The 24,356-nt window shown below is 35.2% G+C and overlaps 1 protein-coding gene across 2 annotated transcripts in view; it reads right to left on the reverse strand.

Annotated features, from left to right (window-relative positions):
* The window catches only part of nfatc2a (nuclear factor of activated T cells 2a), an 82,523-nt gene that overhangs the window by 53,184 nt on the left and 4,983 nt on the right, over positions 1–24,356 (reverse strand). For both annotated transcript variants that reach the window (XM_056449034.1, XM_056449032.1), the window contains exons 2-5: positions 22,130–23,030; positions 15,302–15,470; positions 2,524–2,726; positions 845–1,017 (exon numbers count right to left, since the gene is read on the reverse strand). In XM_056449034.1, coding sequence (XP_056305009.1) covers positions 845–1,017; positions 2,524–2,726; positions 15,302–15,470; positions 22,130–23,030 — 1,446 coding nt within the window. The remainder of the gene's footprint in view (positions 1–844; positions 1,018–2,523; positions 2,727–15,301; positions 15,471–22,129; positions 23,031–24,356) is intronic.

Below are 24,356 nucleotides of genomic sequence, written 5' to 3' on the forward strand. Positions count from 1 at the left end.
TTAACTAATTACTGAAATTATTAGATTTTTGATTTTTTTATGAAATACTGCAGTGCATATCAACGATTTGTCCATATACTGCATTCTTTAATTAATTTTCCCTCATACTTTGTCATCAAAATAACTTTCCATCTCTTTTTAATGACTTAATTTCCTCCAAAAGCTGAATAAACAACTGAAAACTACGGATTAATTTATAAAATGCAATTATTAATTGGTTTTATACATACTTATTGCAACTGTAGTCACAATAAGAAAAAAAGCTGTTACGATCACCAGCGATCTAGCATTTGCAGATCTCTGGATACCTACTCCTCTGCCACTGTGCCACTGACATGAACTACAACTCCCAGTAGTCTTTGCACTTATCACTCCTGTCACACCTGACAATCATTCAGACATTGACATTCGCGCACGCACGCATGCACGCACGCACACACACACACAGCTGGAACTCATGACTGGCTGATTATTTGGACTATTAGTACCCCTCACATTCTCACACACTTTGCTAAGTCTTGTTTTCCTTTGTGAGCATTGCGTAAGCGTTTCCCTTGTCTTGTCCTACCATGTTTTTTAGTCTTTGTTTTGTTTCTTTGTTCATGTTAATTTGCCGCCTATCCCAAGTATTCACCTGTGACTTTGATTATGATTTGGATTACCTGCATGCTCCTATCTGCCCCTGTTTCGATCTTTGCTTGCTTGACCATTCTCAATAAAGCTGCAATTGAATCCTCACCTCTGTTGCCGACCTGACTCATTACAAGCTGATTTAATGAGAAAATGTTTGATTTTATGCTCATTTTAATCTGACTTTGATATTTTGGTAATTATTTATACTCACAGCATTCAATAGGATGTGAAGCGATTTGTAGAGACAGATATTGGCCGCTTTGCTGGGGAATATGAACACGGAATACCAGTCGAACACGCGTGTTTTTCCGGCCGATATCAGTCTCTCCTTTCCGCAGCTCGATGTCGGCATTGCGAAGCTTGAGAATCCCGGCACAGTCAATTCTGAGAATTACAACATGTTACTATTTACATTTAAAATGTAGCAACAATCATGTTAACCCCTTAAATGTCACCCCCACATTTTGAACATAGACATTAAAATTGCATATTAACTTAAATAATTAAGCTTGGTCTCATTTTAAAGAAGACAGATTTCAGATTGCAGCTCAAGTGAAAAAAGTTTACAAAATTTAATGAAACAGAAATGGCTTTACATAAACAAAAGTTTATGAAAATAATTAAACAATAAATGTATATTTTATTATATTGCATAAAATGTGTTTTACAAATTCCATTTTAGTCTAAAATTGACAGAAAGCTAAATATCTGAACAAATTATATTCCAAATTTGAAGTTCATATCTCAAAAATGGGTTTCAGTAAGATTTGTTTGGGTGCAGTACCAGACATCACCACATACAGTATTCATTGGTGACCATATAAGAGCGCCCCCATTCCTGTGTATGTTTTGAAGGAAATAAACCATACTTGTTCACATTTCTAACATTATTAGTGAAGTATCTATCAATTTCTAATGAACAATGGGCAGTTTGGTGGTTTTTGATTTGAATCTAGCCTCTTCTAAGATCTAAAAATGTATTTATATGTGGATTGCTGTGGCAAAGTAATGCTTTTTTACGACTCGGATGAGTATCCTTGTTGCAAATTAATAAATAATTATTGCTAAGTAAGATCTATCAAATCAGATATGAAAACTAGAAGTCTTAAGCTTTCAAATGATATTTAGTTTGTCATGGTTGTTTCTTGTTTAGATGACAATATCATGGTTTAATTAAAAATGTAACTGCAAACAGTACCACAAGTTGAAGAGTGAGAAAAAAATGGTTTGATCTATTACTCATCCAACATAACAAAAAATAAATAAAATAAAGGTAAAATAAGTATTCAGAAGTCTTAGACCTTTCAAACAATACATAGTTTGTCATGTTTAGATCAGGATTTTACTGCAATATAATGAAGTAAACATAAACAGTTAAGGGAAAGCTTACCTAAAACTTTCAATTAGTTAACCCTTTTGTTTTATTTCTTCAGAAGAACATTAAAGAAGATTTCTTGCTAAAATTATGGTCTTTGGTGAACATTTACCACCACTTTGAGATAAAAAAAAAACATACAGGCAAAAATAATAATAATACCCACAGCTTTTGATAATAAACTGCAGTGTTATTAAGTAAAATTATGGTTTTGTACAAGAAAGTCAATATTATTTACAACATAATGACCACTGACCCACATATTTGGCAAATATGCAGTGTCCGAAACCACGAATATTAATTTTGTTTTGCCTGTATGTTTTTTATTGATTCTCAAAGTGCCCGTAGCTGCTGATTTGCACTTTATAAATCACTGATAATTAAGAAATAAGTTTACCCTTACATATAATGGCCTGAGAGTGAATAAATAGCCATTTTATACTTAATTTTTGGTTGACTGTGCCTTTAAATACTTATATGTGCTTGAAGAATAATAAGTTGTAATGTTTACTTACATGGCTTTCATATTATTTTTTGGCTCGAGAGGAATTTCCAGGACTTTGGTGCCATTAATGATCTTTTCGTAGCTGGTGGTGGTAACGGTTTTACCGGTTATGCGATGGACTTGATAGAAAGCATGAGGTTTCAGGATTCGCTCGTCTGCCGTGCCAATGAAGATCTGCAAACCCAGTGGCTCCTTTCCTCTGTATCCACGTAACTGTACACAGAAAAGCATAAAGAAATAGTTGATTGCTAAACCTTACAGTACTGGTACTGGCAGGGATTACTCTAAATAATCAGTTATCAGTATCACCAAATAACTGGTATAAATTGTCAACTATAAATATTGGAACAATCACTCTTAATATTCAGCTATTGGTATTGGCAGATATCACTTGAAATAATCGGTCATCTGTTTCAGCTGATGTCACTAAATAATCGGTTATCAGTTTCAGCTGATATCACTTTAAATAATCGGTTATGTGTTTCAGCAAATATACCTCTAATAATCTGTTATGTGTTGCAGCAGATATCACTAAATAATCGGTTATCAGTTTCAGCTTATATCACTAAATAATTGGTTATTGGTTTTAGCAGATATCCCTCTAAATAATCGGTTATCTGTTTCAGCTGATATCAATCTAAATAATTGTTTATTGGTTTCAGCAGATATCCCTCTAAATAATCGGTTATCTGTTTCAGCCGATATCAATCTAAATAATCAGTTATCGGTTTCATCAGATATCACTCTAAATAATCGGTTAGCTGTTTTAGCCGATATCTCTAAATAATCAGTTATCTGTTTCAGCCGATATCACTAAATAATCGGTTATCTGTTTCAGCCGATATCAATCTAAACAATTGGTTATCGTTTCATCAGATATCACTCTAAATAATCGGTTAGCTGTTTTAGCCAATATCAATCTAAACAATCGGTTATCGGTTTCATCAGACATCACTCTAAATAATTGGTTAGCTGTTATTTGTTTCAGGCGATATCACTAAATAATCAGTTAACTGTTTCAGCAGATATCACTAAATAATCGGTTATCTGTTTCAGCTGATATAACTAAATAATCAGTATCTGTTTTAGCAGATATCAATCTAAACAATCGGTTATCAGTTTTATGAGATATCACTCTGAATAATTGGTTATCTGTTTCTGTGGATACAACTCTAATAATAGGTTATTTGTTTCAGCTGATATCAATCTAAATAATCGGTTATCTGTTTCAACCGATATAACTCTAACAATAGGTCATTTGTTTCAGCCGATATAACAAAATAATCGGTTATCTGTTTTAGCCGATATCTCTAAATAATCAGTTATCGGTTTCATCAGATATCACTCTAAATAATCGATTATCTGTTTCAGCCGATATCTCTAAATAATCAGTTATCTGTTTCAGCCGATATCACTAAATAATCGATTATCTGTTTCAGCCGATATCAATCTAAACAATTGGTTATCGTTTCATCACATATTACTCTAAATAATTGGTTATCTGTTTCAGCCGATATCATTAAATCATCAGTTATCTGTTTCAGCCGATATCACTACTTAATCAGTTAACTGTTTCAGCCGATATCCCTAAATAATTGGTTTTCTGTTTTAGCCGATATCACTCTAAATAACTGGTTATCGGTATCAGCAGATATCACCCTAATTAACTGATTATTAGAATAGGAAATGTTGGTCTAGATAGTGTTGGCAGATCCTATTGTGCTAAAGGTGTTGGTAACTTCAAACCCTCAGTTATGAGTGTCTTACCAGCAGATATTATTCTAATAATCGTTAGAATATGAAATTGAAATTGAAATTGAAATTATTATTGGTTCCTTGCTTTTGCTGACTGTAAAATATCTGCATCTGGGGAAAAAAGTCTTAACTGTCTTAACAGGATCTCAGATAAACATGTTCAACAAGCCTTGTCTTTTTATTTATTTATTTTTTTGTGCAAAGGTCTGCTCTTCTGCTTGGAAAGCACAGACCTGCTGGAAACATTAGCATCTCTAGAAACCTTGAACACATGCCAGAAGGATGAAAACATCTCTTGACTGATTAATCTCCTCAAACTCTGCAGGAAACCCATCAGTCACGTATGAGCTCAAGTTGTAGCAGGGTTTGTGGCCTATGGGCCCTTCCAGTGTCATTTGATTGATCGTGGAAGATAAATTACATACTCAAACTGCAGACCTAATGAGTATATTGCCTGTGTGCAAACGCTACAGTCTGTTCATTTGGTAGTTTTAATGCAAAAATGAAACTACATTCTTATTTTGATCTGCACCTTGTTTAAATATATAAAGCAACAAGTAATCATACTACATTTTAAATGATAAAAAATTTCCTGTTGACAATTGAGTAAAAACTTGAGTAAAAAGATTTCAGAATGCAATTAATTAGTATTGGCATACAGTATTGTATACTGGTATAAGTCATTAATATTGTGGTATATGAAGTACCATTACACTGAATAACATTTCACTGGGTGTCTTCTGTAAGACATATAGAGCGGTCATTAATGTTTGCTCTGAAAGACTAAAAATAAAACTGAAAATATTCTAACGCACACTAATTTTGCATTTTTATTTTATTGTTTTAATCCATGAAACCCCATTTTATCTTTGACATTTATGCAGATGAATGTAGGATTGTACAAATGTATGTTAGTTTTCCAGCACTGAAGGTTAATAATTCAGGGCTTTCAAATCATGCTCGACACAGAGGCAAATGCGACAGATTTTCATATGCAAAACATGGCATGTCCACTGAGAAAAACAACTATGGCATTGCCATTTTGTTGTAGATGAACACAGACAGCCTCTCAAACTTCTAACTTCACGTATTTTGAAAAAAACAGATTTTGTATAATGTATATATATAATGCACTTAGTTCCACTTTTTAAAAAAATGTAGGTTTTGTAATTGGACTGTCTTTAAGTAATTATGAATTTTAAGTATAAAGGAATTTATTTACCTTCAATGGGGTGGGGTTGATGCTGGTAATTCTCAAATAACAATCTGATAAATTTTATGCAAATTTATATTCAAACATAATCCTATTATTAATAGATTCAGTTTTTTGTGATTCTTGTGTCAGTTGAAAATTTTGATATTACCAAAAATGCAGTAATAAGGTAAAACACGGTAACATTTTAAAATGTTGCGTATTAGATACGTTTATAGCTCTTATATATATATATATATATATATATATATATATATATATATATATATATATATATATATATATATATATATATATGTGTGTGTGTAAATAGAGCACAGATTTTGAATTATGAGAATTTTAAGATAGCAGGCAGAAAAAGGAGCATTTCTAATAGGACAGGAGGGTAAAAAAAAGCTAAATCTAAACATCACCTAAAACTTTTCCATTAAATCAACCAGCAGTCATCTAACTGAGGGCACATCACCTGCAATTAGAGATAAATGCATAGCTTAAGGGCTCTTTGATGACAGAGCAGCAATGATCTCTGAAATACACTTTACTTACATTACATTTAGCAGACGGTTTTGTCTAAAGCCACTTACAATTGAAAAGGCATTCAGCGATTCAACAAAAAGAGGCAGGCAATACACACTAATTACAAATTATAGTTAGAATTAGTACATTAAATACTAATTATACAATATATATATTAAAAATTACAATATAATCCTAAGTGCTACAGTTGGGGATATGGGTGTTGGAGAGAAGAGTTATTCTACAGGTTTGTCAAGCCCGTTCATCAATGAAGCTGACTTCATAAATGGACAAGTTTTTTTTTTAACTAGACCTGTCAACAAAGTGGTCGACAAAATGACACTTTTACTAGCTTTCACTAAAAACAATACAACAAATTTCACTTTTATTTTTATGCATTTATGTTTTGCTTTATTTTTACAAAGACTATGCATTCTAAAACACACAAAGATGGTTGGCTTGCTAAACCATATGGTTGGGGATATGGGTGATGGAGAGAAAAGTTATTCTACAGGTTTGTCAAGCCCGTTCATCAACGAAGCTGACTTCATAAATGGACAAGTTTTTTTTTTAACTAGACCTGTCAACAAAGTGGTCGACAAAATGACACTTTTACTAGCTTTCACTAAAAACAATACAACAAATTTCACTTTTATTTTTATGCATTTATGTTTTGCTTTATTTTTACAAAGACTATGCATTCTAAAACACACAAAGATGGTTGGCTTGCTAAACCATATGGTTGGGGATATGGGTGATGGAGAGAAAAGTTATTCTACAGGTTTGTCAAGCCCGTTCATCAATGAAGCTGACTTCATAAATGGACACGTTTTTTTTTTTTAACTAGACCTGTGCAAAGTGGTCAACAAAATGACACTTTTACTAGCTTTCACTAAAAACAATACAACAAATTTCACTTTTATTTTTATGCATTTATGTTTTGCTTTATTTTTACAAAGACTAACCACAAAAATGGTTGTCTTGCTAATGAACAACACCCAATTTACACAGACTGACTTATGTTAATTCAATTTCATTTTAAGATTAGTTTAGAATATAACATTTGGGCTTGCATTTTGCATTTTTGTTGATCTGAATATTACACTCATGTACATTTTGTGATAAAAAAAAGATTTAAAATGAGACCAAAGACATAAAATATACATTTTTAGTTACTGTAAGAAAATAAAAATAGATCTAATTTATTTTTTAAATATATATTTTAAATGCTTTACAAAAAAAAACATTTATTTGTTAGTTTATAATCATTTGTTGAAGTCATTTTGGCTCATTTTGACTATTTTCTAATTTTCTTTTCTGTTTTGTAATTTACTAAGTTCCATCACCTCCAGTCCCTCCCTTTATGACCACAGGGCACCCATCTTCTGATGGCTACTTCCAGCAGGATAACATGCATGTCATAAAGAGCAAATCATCTCAGACTGGTTTCTTGAACATGACAATGAGTTCACTGTACTCAAATGGCCTCCACAGTCACAAGATTTTAACCCAATAGAGCACCTTTGAGATGTGCATCACGGATCTACAGCCGACAAATTTGCAGCAACTCCTTGATGCTATCATGTCAATATGGACCAAAATCTCAGAAATATTTAGAGAAGTTGTACCTAAAATTTCCAATTGCAGCACCAAAAGGTGTACCTAATAAATTGGCCGGTGAGTGTAAATATGTATGCCAATAGAAAAAAATTATAATAATAATTCACCTTTACATTTTCAATTAAATGTTTACACAAATAAAATACATTTGTTTAAATATTTGTTTTAAAATGCATGTTGTTTTATATATTATTTTTAATAGGGTAAATGCAGTAATTACATGTAAACCATGTCTGCCAACATTTGTCAGTGAAAATCCGGGAGAGTGGGGGGGGGGGGGGTCGTAGGTGGTTAGGTTCGGGGTGAGGTGTCTGAATAACACTGTTGAGAACCGCGTATGGTGTTCTGTGGTGTTAGTAACTGTACTATGAAGCGTGTTTCAAGCGGCTGCTGCGATCGGATCCTATACCAATGTTGGTGACCCGGGGGTTTCACAGACCATACCATACTGCTGAAGGAAGGGGGGGGGGGGGGGGGTGATGGCTGAAATTATCCGGGAGAAATAAAAAAAAAAAAACAGGAGGGTGGCGGAAGATGAGTCTGAAATACGGGAGTGTTGGCAGGTATGTATAAAACACTGTTGTTTAACATAAAGCAATGCTAAAACATGGTAAATATTGAGACATTTGTTGAATACGAGAGGTTGTAGATCAGATACAACACGCATTTATTTGATAAAACTGACGTTATGACTGTTTTATAACAAACTATTCTTCAGGCCCAATGGATGCATCATGATGATTAATAACTAGCAGTGTTCAGTTGATGTCAAAACCACACAAAAATGGATTATATGATAAACGAAAGTATGATGCTTTCAAAATGACACTTCGTCTGCTTCCTCTGAAAGCAAAGAAAAAGACTTTTGCAATTTTTGGTGAAAATAATCAAATGGTCCTGAACACCACGGCACAGGCAGAGCAGATGACACATAAAAACACAAGTAACATATTAGAGGTGTGCATAAAAAAAGTGTGCGTCTACATCGGAAGGAAGCATGCAGAAACCACAGAGCATGAAGCTGCAGCTAAATTTACTCTGGGGTTGAAAAGCAGTGACAGTGTGTCAACACAACACACATACATTTGATGGACAAAATTGAGTAAACAACAATGTTGCATCAGAGAGATGTGTTGAAATGTGTGCCATTTGGGGCACAATCATTACAAATCATAGCAGGTTTAGTAACACATACAGCTGAAGTCAGATTATTAACCGCCCTGAATTATAAGCCCCGTTTATTTTTTCCCCAATTTCTGTTTAAAGGAGAGAAGATTTTTTCAGCACATTTCTAAACATAATAGTTCTAATAACTCATTTCTAATAACTGATTTATTTTATCTTTGTCATGATGACAGTAAATAATATTTGACTAGATATTTTTCAAGACACTTCTATACAGCTTAAAGTGACATTTAAAGGCTTAACTAGGTTAATTAGGTTAACTAGGCCGGTTAGGGTAATAAGGGAAGTTATTGTATAATAATGATGGTTTGTTCTGTAGACTATCGAAAAAAAATTAGCTTAAAGGGGCTATTAATTTTGACCTTAAAATGTTTTATTTTTATTTTTTTATATAATATTATCAGACATACTGTGAAAATTTCCTTGCTCTGTTGAACATCATTTGGGAAATATATATAAAAAAAAAAAAAAAAGAATAAAGGGGGGGCTAATAATTCTGACTTCAACTATACATACATTTAAAGGCAAAATGATTAGTACTGCTAAAACTTTTACAAATATTTCCCAAGTGATGTTTAACAGGGATGCGTTCAGGGTGTGAATTATACACTAGACGGTTTTAAACCGATGAATTCATATTTTTGGTGCAAACATGCATTCACAATGGTATGAACCATTATAGGGGTCGTCAAATGTATATTGATTATCTATTATTTTGATTATTAATATTATTTAAGATACAGATCAGAGCAAACTTATTTCTAACTATTAAAGGACAGACCCCCCCATACATGTTGTTTTGATGTTCTTCGGGGGGCTCAAATATGGGGTTTTATGTTTTAGAATAGAATATGGAATATTCTCCATAACATTTGTACAAGAAATATAGGCCGTTTATGTGTAATTTACATTAACATGGAAAACAAATTCATGATTTTACCAAAAATTAATGAACTGAACTGAAAATGTGCATGCATGTGCATGAAAAAAAACTATATTATTTGTACAAATTATTTTAGAAATGATCATTTAATGTGGACTTTCTCTAAAAAAACTAGTTACTTCACCCCATTTAGAGAGTCATTATGGATTTTTTGTTATAACTAACTTGGTTCAAATAATGGATCTGCAACAGAGCAACTACGGTTTTGGTAAACACTCGTCAATACATTGTTCATTTTGCAAAGGATGCATCATACTATGGTAGTTCAGATGCAAATTACGTTGTTGTTTGGGAAACACATTCTAGAGCAAGGATATTTTTACAGTAATTCCAATAATATTTTTTTCTTCTGGGAAAAGTAATAATAATAATAATAATAATAATAATAATAATAATAATAATAATAATAATAATAATAATAATAATAATACCTTGCATTTATATCGCGCTTTTCTGGACATTTTTGGGGGAATCTCCTCATCCACCACTAGTGTGGTGTAAAAGAAAGTCTTATTTACTAATAAAGAAACCAATAAAGTCTTATTTATTTTATTTTGGCTGGAATAAGAGCCGTTTTTAATTTTAAAAATATATATTTTATGCCACACATAATGGGACACACATCATCTAAAAACTTTTGTTTAGTCAGTCAGAGTATTTTCACAAAAGTCTTGGGGATCATCAAGATGTTTCTTTTCTGGCAAATCTGAGCCCTTCTGTTCTTTTTGCTCAACAGTGGCTTTCGTTTTGGATCTCTGCCATGCAAACCATTTTTGCTCAGTCTCTTTCTAAAGGTGGAGTTTTGAACACTTGCCTTAACTGAGGCAAGTAAGGCCTGCAGTTCTTCGGATGTTGTTATTGGGTCAACAAATAACAAAACAAATGAGTAAATATAGTTACATAAATACAGAAAAAAAAAATATAAATTTACTTATTTAATTACTATATTTACTAAAGCAATACATACTGTATACACTTACCATTAAGAAACATCCAGATTCTAAAGGCTGACATTTTAGTTTAGTATTTTTAGTCTTGTTATAATTCTTAAATAAAACCAATAAAGCAAAATATTTTATTTACATGCATTTTTAAATTAATGTTTACATTTATTTTACAATTACAATTAAAAAAATAAATACTTACTTAATGCCTAAATATTGTTTTGAATAAAAAATACTATTTTGAAAATAATTATATATTTGCTTTTTATGTGCATTATTCTTCTTATGTTTTTATTGTATTCTATTTATTGTATTCTATTTATTGTAAATATTGCATTTTGGTTTTTGTATTTATTTATTTATTTATTAATTTGTGTTTATTCTAATTTATATTTTACTTTTATTAGTATTTACTAAAATATTTAAACCCAAAAAATAAATAAAAAGTGCATACAATAAATAGGTAGTGTTTGAGGGTACCTCCGGGATCCTCCAAATGAAATTCAAGGCTTTTTAAAACCTTTTTAATACCATTTCAAATGAAATTCAATGCCAACTTCGTACCCATTCCGACAGAAGTGTGAGGAAAAAATGTAAAAATCTGTATAAATGTTAAAACCTACAAGATAAATATAATTATGTAACTATTTTATACAAATTTTGTAAAACATTTTATTTACATAGTCAGTTATATTTAATACATACGCAACAGCGTAACACACATTTGATTTATAATAAACAAATAAATTTGAACTTTGTGTTGAACACTATAGCCTTCACAGCTCTGCTGCCTTGGCTGCATTTTTTTCGCCCACTCTCCAGTCCTGTCAGCTTCTGCTTGTGGCTTTTTCTCAACGCGTTTGCCATAAAGTTGGTGTTGAGCCACAGTAAAATAGGATGTTTCTTGGCTGTGGTGGCAGTGCTTCTAATGTAGAAATTAAAGGTGTGACGGTTAGGATTATCAGGCCATCGATTCGGTTGAATTCAACATCTCGGCGCATACACAGTTTTATATTTGGGGGGTGGGGGGATGGGGCGCTGTCTTTATAAACACACACACACACACACACACCTGTAACAAGCTGTCTTATAAACGCACACACAAAGACATAAAGCACCAAGCAAGCGACACTCAGCATTATGCTCTCTCTCATTCACACAAACACACACGCGCTTGCTCAGGAGCGGTCCCGCGCTTTATTCAGAAATGTATTCCTGCAACGCAAGAAATCTGGTCGGTTTTCACGGTATAGCCGCGAGAATACAGACCTCTGTCCAGAAGTATCGCTGTAACAGCCGAGAGGAGAGGAAAAGTCACGCCAGCAGGTCAATTGGGCCACAGTCAGTCAGTGTGAGAGAGAGAAAGAGAGAAAGAGAGAGAGAGAGAGAGAGAGAGAGAGAGAGAGAGAGAGAGAGAGAGAGAGAGAGAAAGAGAGAGAGAGAAAGAGGGAGCGAAATAGAGTTTACTTTGATTCTCTCAATCGCAGTGAAATGGGAGCTTCTGCTGTTAGTGTCAGTGAAAGACTGTCCAGAAACAGTGAAAGACTGTTCAGCGTTCTCACAGTGGGAGCGTTGTAAATACTAGCGCTCGCCTCAAGCTACGGCGACGCACTTTCTGATTTTTTTTTCATGAATTTTTTAATTAGCCTACATTAGTACCAGTTAATTTTGTTGTGGTATGAACTTTAATCCTAGGAAAGGCAAAACTCAATAAATAAAATAAGACCTATGTAACGAAATCCAAGACTTTGTATACCAAATTCAAGGTTATTAAGTGAGATTATCAAATTTAAGACTTTTTCAATGCTTTTAAGACCCCGCGGGTACTCTATTCTTATAATTAATGTTTGCTTATTTCCTTTTTTTCATCTGTCTCTGTCATTTTGGTTGAATGAGATTGTCTGTTTTGCTGTTTCTGGAGTGTCAGAATAGCATATAAAGTCTCCGCCCTCTTCTAGGAAACAGCAGCTCATTTGCATTTAAAGAGACACACACGAAAACAATGCTTTTGTTCACACCCAAACAAGGGAAATTTGTTAGCTAGAATATATATATATATATATATATATATATATATATAAAATCTGTGAGCTATTTTGTCCACAAATTTCACAGACCCATTTAGGGAAGACCGGAGATTTATTTGGCTTCTTCTGAAAAAAGATATAATGTGTCCCCTTTAAGGTTCAGGTGAATGAGTGCATCAGGTGCACCTCGTGAAGTGTGTAAACAAGGCTGTTTCCATGGTTTCCATCTGAGAATGGGCTGCCATGTCAACCGGTGAGCGGTGAGTCAGCGGTGAGGAGGGAAAAGTAAAGGCGAAGCGTCCAGAAAAAGTCCACACTGACCACAGCAAACGCCAGCAAATGGAAAGCATTAAACATTCGGGTTTTGCCAAGGCAATCTTTAGCCGAGCACCACTGACATCGGAAGGATGCTAACAAGACCATTAAAGATGGTTTACACTGAGAGAGCAGAAAGCATCAAGAGGGTTTTCACATAAACTGTTACCAGAGCAACATCAAACCTGAAGAGGTAAATAAACTGAGCAATGGCATCAGAAAACAGCTGCAATTACTGTGCCTGTACAAGAGCCGAGGAAACAGCACTTCCTAAAGAGCGGATAGCATTTATTATAGTATCTTTTAAACTTTTTTTAATGTAAATATACATTTTTTAAATATTTTATTATATATTTACATTTTTAAAAATGTTTAAAAGATACTCAAATATACAGTTGAAGTAAGAATTACGAGCCCCCTTTTTTAAATATTTCCCAAATGATGTTTAGCAGAGCAAGGAAATTTTCACAGCATGTCTGATAATATTTTTTTCTTCTGGAGAAAGTCTTATTTGTTTTATTTCAGCAAGAATAATTTTTATTAGTTTTTAAGTTTTTACTATTTTAAGGTTGAAATTATTAGCCCCTTTAAGCTATATATTTTTTGTATACAATATATTTACTGTATACAATAATGTAAACCAAAAACTAATTAACCAAGTTAAGCCTTAAAATGTCACTTTAAGCTGTATAGAAGTGTCTTGAAAAATATCTAGTCAAATATTATTTACTGTCATCATGACAAAGATAAAATAAATCAGCTATTAGAAATGAGTTATTAAAACTACTATGTCGAGAAATGTGTTAAAAAAAATCTTCTATCCGTTAAACAGAAATTGAAGAAAAAAATAAACAGGGGGGCTAATAATTCTGACTTCAACTGTATATAATGTCTTATATAGTCTTGTCGCCTATACAAGTTTTAGGTACAACAAATAATAACTTGACTTCTAATTGATCAGTTGGTATCAGAAGTGGCTTATATGAAAGGCAAAGGCCTCTAGATTACGCTTATTTGACCAAAATAAAATATGATCATGCCTTGATTTTGAATTATTTAATTAGGACAGTAAGGTCTGACTTTACCTAGTCAAAAGTCTTGTCACGTAACAGAAATAATGTACAGTATAGAATATACTGTAAGTCATGGTGCAGTGGAAAAAGAATGAATATTGTGTATGACTCCCATGAGCTTGGAGGACTGCATCCATACATCTCTGCAATGACTCAAATCACTGATTAATAAAGTCATCTGGAATGGCAAAGAAAGCGTTCTTGCAGGACTCCCAGAGTTCATCAAGATTCTTTGGATTCATCTTCAATGCCTCCTCCTTCATCTTACTCCAGACATGCTCAATAAGGTTAATTTCTGGTGACTGGGCTGGCCAATCCTGGAGCACCCTGACCTTCTTTGCTTTCAGGAACTTTAATGTGGAGGCTGAAGTATGAGAAGGAGCGCTATCCTTCTGAAGAATTTGCCCTCTCCTGTGGTTTGTAATGTAATGGGCAGCACAAATGTCTCGATACCTTAGGCTGTTGATGTTGCCATCCACTCTGCAGATCTCTCGCACAACCCCAAACTGAATGTAACCCCAAACCATGATTTTACCTTCACCAAACTTGACTGATGTCTGAGAGAATCTTGGGTTCATGTGGGTTCCAATTGGTCTTCTATTGTTATGATTGGGATGCAGTTCAACAGATGACTCATCAGAAAAATCGACCTTCTGCCACTTTTCTAAATGATCAACTTGAAGTCAAGCTATTATTTATTGCACTTCCAACTGGGATCAACGACAAGACTTTTGACAGGTAGTGTATATATAGTTGAAGTCAAAATTATTTGCCCTCCTGTGATCTTTTTTTTTAATATATTTCCCAAATGATGTTTAACAGAGCAAGGAATTTTTCACAGTAATTCCTATAATATTTTTTCTTCTGGAGAAAGTCTTATTTGTTTTATTTCGGCTAGAATAAAAGCAGTTTTAAATATTTTAAAAGCAATTTAAGGTCAATATTATTATTATTTTTGCCAGCCACAAACAGCGTAACGATTCAAGATTTTACATAAAAACAGATATCTAAAAATAAATCTCTAACCGTCAGCATGAATGACAATAGTCTTCCCTGAGCCACTACAGGACGAGTGTGTTCATTTGTGTAAAGGAGGATAAAGAAAACCATTTTCATAGGTCTGACCTGAGGCGAAATCACCTGCCGTTGCATAATGACTAGGAAATGCCTTGACACGCACAGAGCACGAACACCCACCTGGACCACCGGGTGTCCTCCAGTCGGGGCTTTGACTGCCCCGCGGCTGCCCTCCGTCTCATAGTGAGCCCTGTGATGGGGTTTGGGCTGCACCTCGATGTGGAGCTCCAGCTGATCCGTGCGGCTCGGCAGAGGCCACTCCAGGGGTGGCAGAGATGACACCGGGATGCTGGAGGACAGGAAACATCACACACATCATCATTTGGTTTACACGTTGCTGATTCAAAGCAGGAAAAAAAAGAGAAGATGATTGTAGACTGTCAAACAAAAGGGTTGTTAATAACAGATGTGCACCGGTTTTCTTTGCAATAAAAAGTGTGACTTGTTGATGCCAATTTTCTTTCAAATAACCAGTGTTGGGTAAGTTAAATTTAAAAAAAAATAATTGATTACAAATTACTGATTACTACTCGTAAATTGTAATCTGATTACATTACTAATTACATAATGGAAAAAGTAATCAGATTACTACTTACTTTACTTTAAAGTTAGTTTTAAAATATAAAATATACCAATAAAAATACTAAATATACTGCAGCTTTTTCTGTAATTTAATATTCACTGAAAAACTTTACAATGGGTTGATCACAGCATATTGACATATTCAAAAGAGCTAAAGAGAACTTAACTTTGCCCAAAACTTTAAATTCTCTCATCATTCAATTGTTCCAAACCCGTTCCTCTTTTTCTTTTGAATACAAAAGAAGGACATGAAGAAAACTGGATACATGTTGCCACTGACACCCATAGTATGAAAAAGCACAGCAGTGTTTGGATGTTCTGTGTTTGTCTGAGGTAATCAGTCTACCGAAATGTGTATATTCCTTACAAAGTATGAAACTGATCGGTCAGTTTGTGTCACGTGACATGCGGTTTTCAACTGGTGCGCCTGGGAAAAGCGGAAAAAAATCTAATAAAACGCGATATGTGAAGGGCCCCATAAGCAGCTACACATCTCTTCACATTCAGAAGACACCGTCAATCCCGATCCTGCACAAAATCCAATTTAGCCGGTTTAGGCTGTGTTTTTGGGCGCCGGTGCTCTCCTTGGTGATGAGAACTGTCTTAGAAGGCTTGCTGGTTGAGTTAAAAGCAGCCGAAAGTTCTTTAGAGACTGGACATAGACTGAATTTCATAACAATATTTTTGTTTTTATGCTCAATGAAATCAAAGTAATGTCTGTATTTCCACTTGAAGACACAACCACTCTCGACAGCAGGTATTTCAGGTGTTCTCCAGAAGTTTAAAAGTGCATGCTTATTAACTGATGTTGCATCAAACAAAAATATATACTTTTACCTTTGTTTTTTTCACTTTAATATTCATTAGAGAATTAAAACCCCAATTCAAAAAGTTAGGTATGGAAAGTATGGAAAACACAAATAAAAAAGTAATGATTTCTAAATTTGCTTTGACTTGTATTTTATTGCAGACAATACAACAAATAATATTTAATGTGTTCCTCGTGATTTTTATTGTTGTTGTTTTATTTTCTCAAAATAAACATGTATTGCAATTTTGGTTCTTGCAACACTATTCAAAAAAAGTTGGAACAGTAAAGCATTTACCTATTTTTAATGTTGACATTCGTTTTCAAACGTAAACACTTCAAAAGATGTTTAGGGACTGAAGACACCAAGTGATGAAGTGTTTCAGGTGTAATTTTGTCTCATTCTTCCTGCAAATAAGTCTTAAAGTGGGAAACAATGCAGAGTCTTCGTTCTCGAATTGTGCGCTTCAAAATGTGCCACACATTCTTTATTGGAGACAGGTCGGGACTGCAGACAGGCCAGTCATTTACCTGTATCACCTTCGTTTACAGCCAGAAAAAAGGCAGCATTTTGTGCTCCAAAATCTCTATATAGTTTAAGCATTAATGGTGCATCACAGAAGTTAAAGTTACTAATACTGTAGAAAAACTGATTCATCTGACCGCAGTACATGTTTCCACTTTGTAATGGTCCATCCCAGATGCCTCTGACCCCAGAGAAGTTGATGGGGCTTCTGGACACTGTTAACATAGGGATTCCTTTTGGCACAATACAGTTTTAACCGGTATTTGTGGGTGTAATTACCAATTGTGGTACTTAACAAAGGTTTGCCAAAGTAGTCCTGAGACCATGTGGTGATTTCGCTTATAGGTGTATGACGATTCTTGATGCATCTAAATTTGCGTCCTAGTCTGTTACGCACTGAAATTCCTCCAGTTTCCTTTTAATTATGTTCTGCACTGTTGATAGTGAAATATCCAAATGTCTTCCTATCTTTCTTTGAGGAACATTGTTTTTAAACATTTCAATATTTTCTCACGTATTTGTTGACAAACTGGCGATCCTCGGCCCATCTTTGCTCCCAAAGGACTAGACCTTTTTTGGATGCTGCTTTTGTACTAAACCATAATTACAATCACCTGTTGACATCACCTGTTTCAAATCTCACCATTATTTAACCAATTTACCTGATTACAGGCCCTAAACTGCTCCTGTCCCAACTTTTTTTTTAAATGTGTTGCAAGAACCAAAATTGGGATACATGTTTATTAAAAAAAATGAAAAATCTTGAGAAACATATTAAATTATGTTTGTTGTATTGTTTGCAATGAAAAACAAGTCAAAGTAAATTTAGAAATAACTACTTTCTTTTTTATTCATGTTTTCCATACTGCCCCAACCTTTTCTGAATTGGGGTTGTATTTAAAACTAAATTTGTACACTTATTTTTACAATTTCTTAATTATTCATTACTGAAATAAACAAAGTTTCAACAAACTGCAACAACACTAACAAAATGTGTAATTTGCAACTGTTTCAAACAAAAGTCCAAAGATTTTAAGCTTACACTTATTTTCTGATATTTATTTTAAAATCTTATTCTTGTAATGCATTTGCAGACAATGTAAACATGTCTAAAGTTTTCTCTCTCTCTGTAAGCAGTAATGACTAATACAGTATGTAACCCGGGACCACAAAACCAATCTTATGTTGCATTGATATATTTATCGCAATAGCCAAAAATACATTGTAGAGGTCAGGATTATATAAAAGTTTCTTTTATACCAATAATCATTAGAATATTAAGTAAAGATCATCTTCCATGGGGAAATTTTGTACATTTCAGACTGTAAATGTTTAATTTTTTTATTAGTAACGTATATTTTAAAGAATTAAATTTGGACAATTTTAAAAGGAAATTTTCTCAGTATTTAGACTTCTTTGAACCCTCAGATTACAGATGTTCAAACATTGTCCTATGCTAACAAACCATGCAACCAATGTAAAGCTTATTTATACAGCTTTCAGGTTATATATACACATCTCAATTAAGACAAAATGACACTCACAACTGGTTTTGTGGTTCAGGGTCACATACATATAGCAGAACTTTTTACTCCTGCAGCAAATGTTTTATAAACTGCTTGAAATTAAATTAATAAATTACACTAAGGCGGCATGGTAGCTCAGTGGTAAGCACTGTCACAGCAAGAAGGTCACTGGTTCGAATCACAGCTAGGCCAATTGGCATTTCTGTGTGGACTTTGCATATTCTCCTCGTGTTTGTTTAGGTTTTATCCGGGTGCTCCAGTTTCCCCCACAGTCCAAAGACATGCAGAACAGGCGAATTAGAAATTCGCATTATGGCAGAAAACATATGGCAGAGTAATTGTTGGTTCATTCCACTGTGGTGACTACTGATAAATCTAAAGGAAAGTGAGTGAGTGTATTCTGATTTCATCATTGTCATTGAGGACCAATTTAAAGTCTATTTAAGTCCACCACCCCAAATCGATACATACTTAAGCTTTTACCAACAGTCGGCCTACATATTATAATGGTATTATTGTTTTTTATCATATATTTTTTAGAAATAACACCAATGCTAATATAAAATTTGTATTTTTATTTTAGTATATAACATTGAGAATTTCGTATTGCGAGTTCAGTATTGATATATAACTTGAGTGTATTGTTATATTTTATGCATACCTGAGCAGTTAGTTAGCCATCCATGTCATATTTAGAGAAGTTTATTTATAAACTAATTTCGAGAGGATCACGTGCTTATGATTGCACAGTTCCACATCACAGCCTTCTTCATTTGAAGAATCCCCCCCTTCCACCCCTACTCCTCCTCCTTTCCTAGATGGGTGGCACGGTGGCCCAGTGGTTAGCACTGTTGCCTCACAGCAAGAACGTCACTGGTTCTAGTCCTTACCAAGCCAGACAACGTTTCTGTGCAGAGTTTACATGTTCTCCCTCAAGTGGGTTTCCCCCGGGTTCCCTGGTTTCCTTCCACGATCTAAAAACTTGCAACTTAAGTTAATTGACTAATCCAAATCTGCACCATAGACATGCTCCTAGTGGGTAGTTGTCTCTTGGGAGCAATCACTATCTGTTCATTGGCTACTACAGCAGGGGAGTTCTCGAAATCTACCTGAGCTCAAACTCCCCTCTCGCCTTGCAAACGGGAGGGAGCCCCGGGCTCGAGGATCTTATGAGCTCAGGGCTCTCTCCCGGGACAGCATGCCAAACAAGCTTTATAATCAATCATCAGCTAAGTGTGAACTCTTGAAACATGTACAGTATATATAGTCCTGCGTCATTTAAAACCCAAATATTTAATAATGACTATGGCTGTGCGATGTGGGAAAAATATCTAATTGTGATTTTTTTTGACAGATATTGCGATTTCGATTTTATGAGCGATTTAACTTTGTAGTCAAGCTTCAGCTCAATAATCTGTATCGTAGCTTCTTGCTGCTAAAATGCAGTGAGTGTTGGTTAAAAAAAGAACTGAAAAGATATTAACTTACTTAAAAATTATTAAATTTTGTTTAGATATTTAGAAATGAAACACTAATTTTTCTCTGGAGCAATCAGTAAGCACATAAAGTGACCTTACCTTTCTGTAAACAAGTTGAACTTAAATTAGGGAGATAGTGTAGCTTATTATACAAACAAAAAATGTATGATTATAAAAACAGAACACTTAGCTAACTAACATGGCTGAAACAACTCTGAAATTGTACGTTGCTGTTGCTTGCTACTAGATTGAGTGTCACTGGCAGTACTTTCAGTTGACTTTTGAGCAAGACACTCCTCATATAGCCACCTGTGGTGCTGTTTTAGATGATGTGGCAACAATTCTTACAACTGGCCTGTTTTTGTTCAGTGTCTGTGAATTTAAAACCAAAATATTCCCATATTATCAACATGCTGTTTTCTTTGATAGTAAGGCCCAATCCCAATTCTATTTTTGAAACCCTACCCCTTCCCCTTGGCCCTTAAAAGCGAGAGTGAAGGGAAAGGGCTTCAAAATTTACCCCTAAGAAATGGGACAGCACTACAGCACCTGCACACGTCATCATATGTCATCGCGATCTCTTGCTTCATATGAGATCAGACGATCACGACTGCTGTAGTGATTCCAGTTGTGCTATTTTTGGTATCTATCTTCAGGAGATCACTGAAGGCATATATTATGTCATCATAACGATCTAATGTGGCAAGAAGATTGCAACTGTACTGCGTATTTACACCCTGGCCATATTCATCTATGTAAACACACAAAAACAACATTAACATTACAGCAGACACTGTAAAAAGCCCATTCCCAGCTACTAGACTTTTCTGACAGGGTATTTAAGTGTCATCAATTGTCAGAATGTTGTGGGACTGCTGTACAGGAGTTATTATTATAGATTAGATAGCGAAATTTAGCGGTTTTTATTTTAGCGGGGTTTTTTTTTAAAGCCTGACGGCAAAACATGAACGCGGTTATGAATTCATTAAAACATATGTTTGTTGGTTGTAAAAATTTGTAATAATGACAAAAAGCACTAATTTGTGCATCTCCTTACTTCCGGGTGCAGCCATGCTGCTTTTGTAGCTGGTGCATTCTGGGAAATTTTCTTACTCCTTGGTTTCGAGTGTGGCCCTGAAAAATCTTCGTTCGAAGGGTTATCTACCCCTTCCCCTTAGCCCTACGCCTTCAAACTAAAGAGAATTGGGAAGGGGAAGGGCTAAAAGGTAGAATTGGGATTGGGCCTAATTCATCTATTAATGCTTCTGAAGTGGCAAACGCCATCATCCTACTTGTCCGTCTGTTTGTTTGTTTTTTTATTGTTTTTATTTTTTATTTATTTTATCTCATTTATTTATTTTATCTCATTTTGAACACATCTATAGTTATGCGGTGGCACAGAGTTTGACCTCTTTCTTGGCTTCACACAGAAACAGCAACGCGTGCGGCATGACATCACTTTGTTGCAGAGACACTATTGGTTAAATGCCGGCAAAGTAGAACATGCAAGCAGCTTGAAGCAGAAAGCGCGAGTATGTCTGCGGTCTGGAGGTATTATAAAGTTGATGATGACAACATTTCCATAGCAAACTGTGAGATATGTAAACTTGGGATTGTCTGCTGGGTATTTTAAGTTGAGGAGTTGTTTGTTTTCAAATAAAAAAAGATGTTTATATTTAATGTTGCACTAAAGTCCAAAAGTGAAGATTTTATGTTATTTATTACTTGATTGTTCAAGCTACCTCACAGAAGTGCTCTGTTTGTTAACGGAGTTGTTGAATGTTAAAATAAGGTGAATTAAATAAAAATAAGGAACATCCTGGATCTGTTTCTTCGCTCTTCTTTATTCTTTTTGTTATGTATTATAGAAGTATCGGATCAGGTTTCGGTATCGGTACATACTCAAAATCAAATGACTTGGAAGTCAAGGGCAAAAAAACCTGATCGGGACATCCCTATTATTTATCATTTTTGGGTGAACTATACTTTTATGGGTTAAAACACAAGAAAAAAAAAGCAAATATTTACCTGCACATGCCAGGAACCAGCTGTTTGGGCCAGATTTGAGGGATGACGAAGAAAGGCTCGGGGCCAGGTTTGCCCTTCACATCCTGCTCACAAGACAGTAGGTAACCCTCAGTGTGGTTGTCTGAATAAAGCTGGTAGCCCTGCTGGTTGGTCTTTACGATTTTAGTAGGAACAGAAGCAGCCTGGCCAACACTGAAGCCATTCACGCCATTATTTGAGACGTAATGGTTGACGTGATGCTCCTTGTGGCCACCGTGGGGCGACGGGCTGCGAGAACGGGCCACGGGGATGAGGTTTGGGTTTGTGTACATCTCGTAGGTGCGTTTGCATAGAGGGGAGGTTGAACGCGAACCAGGTCGGGGGGAAGGAGAGCGGGGGCCAATGCAAGCTTCCTCAGCCAGGCTGGTGGTCTGTGGAGAAGTGCCCGGACTGGTTCTAGGAGATCCCGTATGGACGCCCTGCAGTCGTGGACAGAGATCGCCAGAAAGCTGGCTGTTACTGGGTGAAACACAGGGCGATGCCCAGGGCGAGAGGTTTTCGGAGTGCCAAGAAGTGGATGAATTGCTACTGGCGGGACTCAAGCATTGTGGCTCCCGATAGGCTAACGGATCTTGACCTGGCACAGTGAGTCCAGGACTGGGGCTGGTGTTTATGAGCTGGTTTTGACCATGATTGTAGAGCTCGCGCGAAGGTGTGATTTCGATTCTGGGGCTCAAGGCCTGGTTGTTGGGTCGGGCGTGCTCCAGGTAGCCCTTGGCCTCCAGTTGCTCATACGCAGAGAAGCCTTCGTTGTGGACGTCTGCATAGGAGGACGCACACGGCTTGATGGCGTATGGCGCAGCACCCTCTGGAGGATAGGAGAGGCTGGGAGGAGAGCTGTGTGAGGAGATGCTTTGCTCATCTGTAAGAGAGAAAAAAGAAGTGACTTAGGTAAGTCTGTGCAAAACAGTGAAGCATGCTGTTTTTTATTTTGAATAAGCGGTAGTATGCTGTATGCTGATCACTAAATGGAGTTTATGAGGTCAGAAATAGGCATGGGATGAAAACCGGTTTCAAGGTTTGCCACAGTCTGGAAAAGTCAAGGTTTTAAAATCGCTAACATTTTCAATATGTCTACATTTTTTACAGCTACTTTATTTAGATTTTTAGGGCAACAGTATCGCCAGCAGAGGACCCTCTACATCAAAATCTACTGGTCAGCCCACGATACAGAAAAATCTTCCATCCATCCATCCATCTATCTATCTATCCATCTATCTGTCCGACCATCCGTCATCTATCTACCCATCTGTCTCTCTTCCATCCATCTATCCATCCATCCATCCATCCATCCATTTGTCCGTCTCCATCAGTCGTCTGTCTATCTATCTATCTATCTGCCCATCTATCTATCTGCCCATCTATCTATCTATCCATCCATCCATCTATCTACTTATCCATGCTTCTGTCCATCTGTTTATCCATTCATTTGTCTATCCATCTGTTCATCTATCTATCTATCTATCTATCTATCTATCTATCTATCTATCTATCTATCTATCTATCTATCTATCTATCTATCTATCTGTCATCTATCTATCCATCTATCTGTCTTCCATCCATCCATCTATCTATCCATCAATCTATCTGTGTAACTGAAACTAATGAGAAACAGCAGATGTCAATGATTTATTTTAATTATTTAGCCCAACATGTTAACTGTTCCAAAATACTTTAGACGTTTCTAAAAACTAAAATATATTGTGTTCATTGGGGGGGGGGGTGTTGTTGTTTTTTACCCAGACATTTAAAAAGAACATAGGTAACACTTTATTTTGATGGTCCATTTGAGTATTAGTAGACTGTCTGCTTAATATATGTTGATACTGACATTTAACTGACCATAAGAAACTTAGCAAGTACATGTCAACTTACACTAACCCTAACCCCAACCTAACGGTCTACTTATAATCTAATGAGAATTAGTTGGCATGTAGATGCAATGTAACTCAAATTCAACAAACGGACCATCAAAATAAAGTGTGACCAGAACATATTTTAGAGCAGTAATCACAATACCGTGAAATTTCTATCCAAGGTTATCATACCGTCATAATCTTAACCGGCCTATGACCAGTGAGAAACATTAAATATAACATTTGCCTGTGGTAAATGGTTTACACTTTTTGAGTTATTTTAATGTGACCCTTGACAAGAAAAACGATGTCAAATACTAATAGAATATTAG

Source organism: Danio aesculapii, chromosome 23, assembly GCF_903798145.1.
Source record: "Danio aesculapii chromosome 23, fDanAes4.1, whole genome shotgun sequence".
Lineage (NCBI taxonomy): Eukaryota > Metazoa > Chordata > Actinopteri > Cypriniformes > Danionidae > Danio > Danio aesculapii.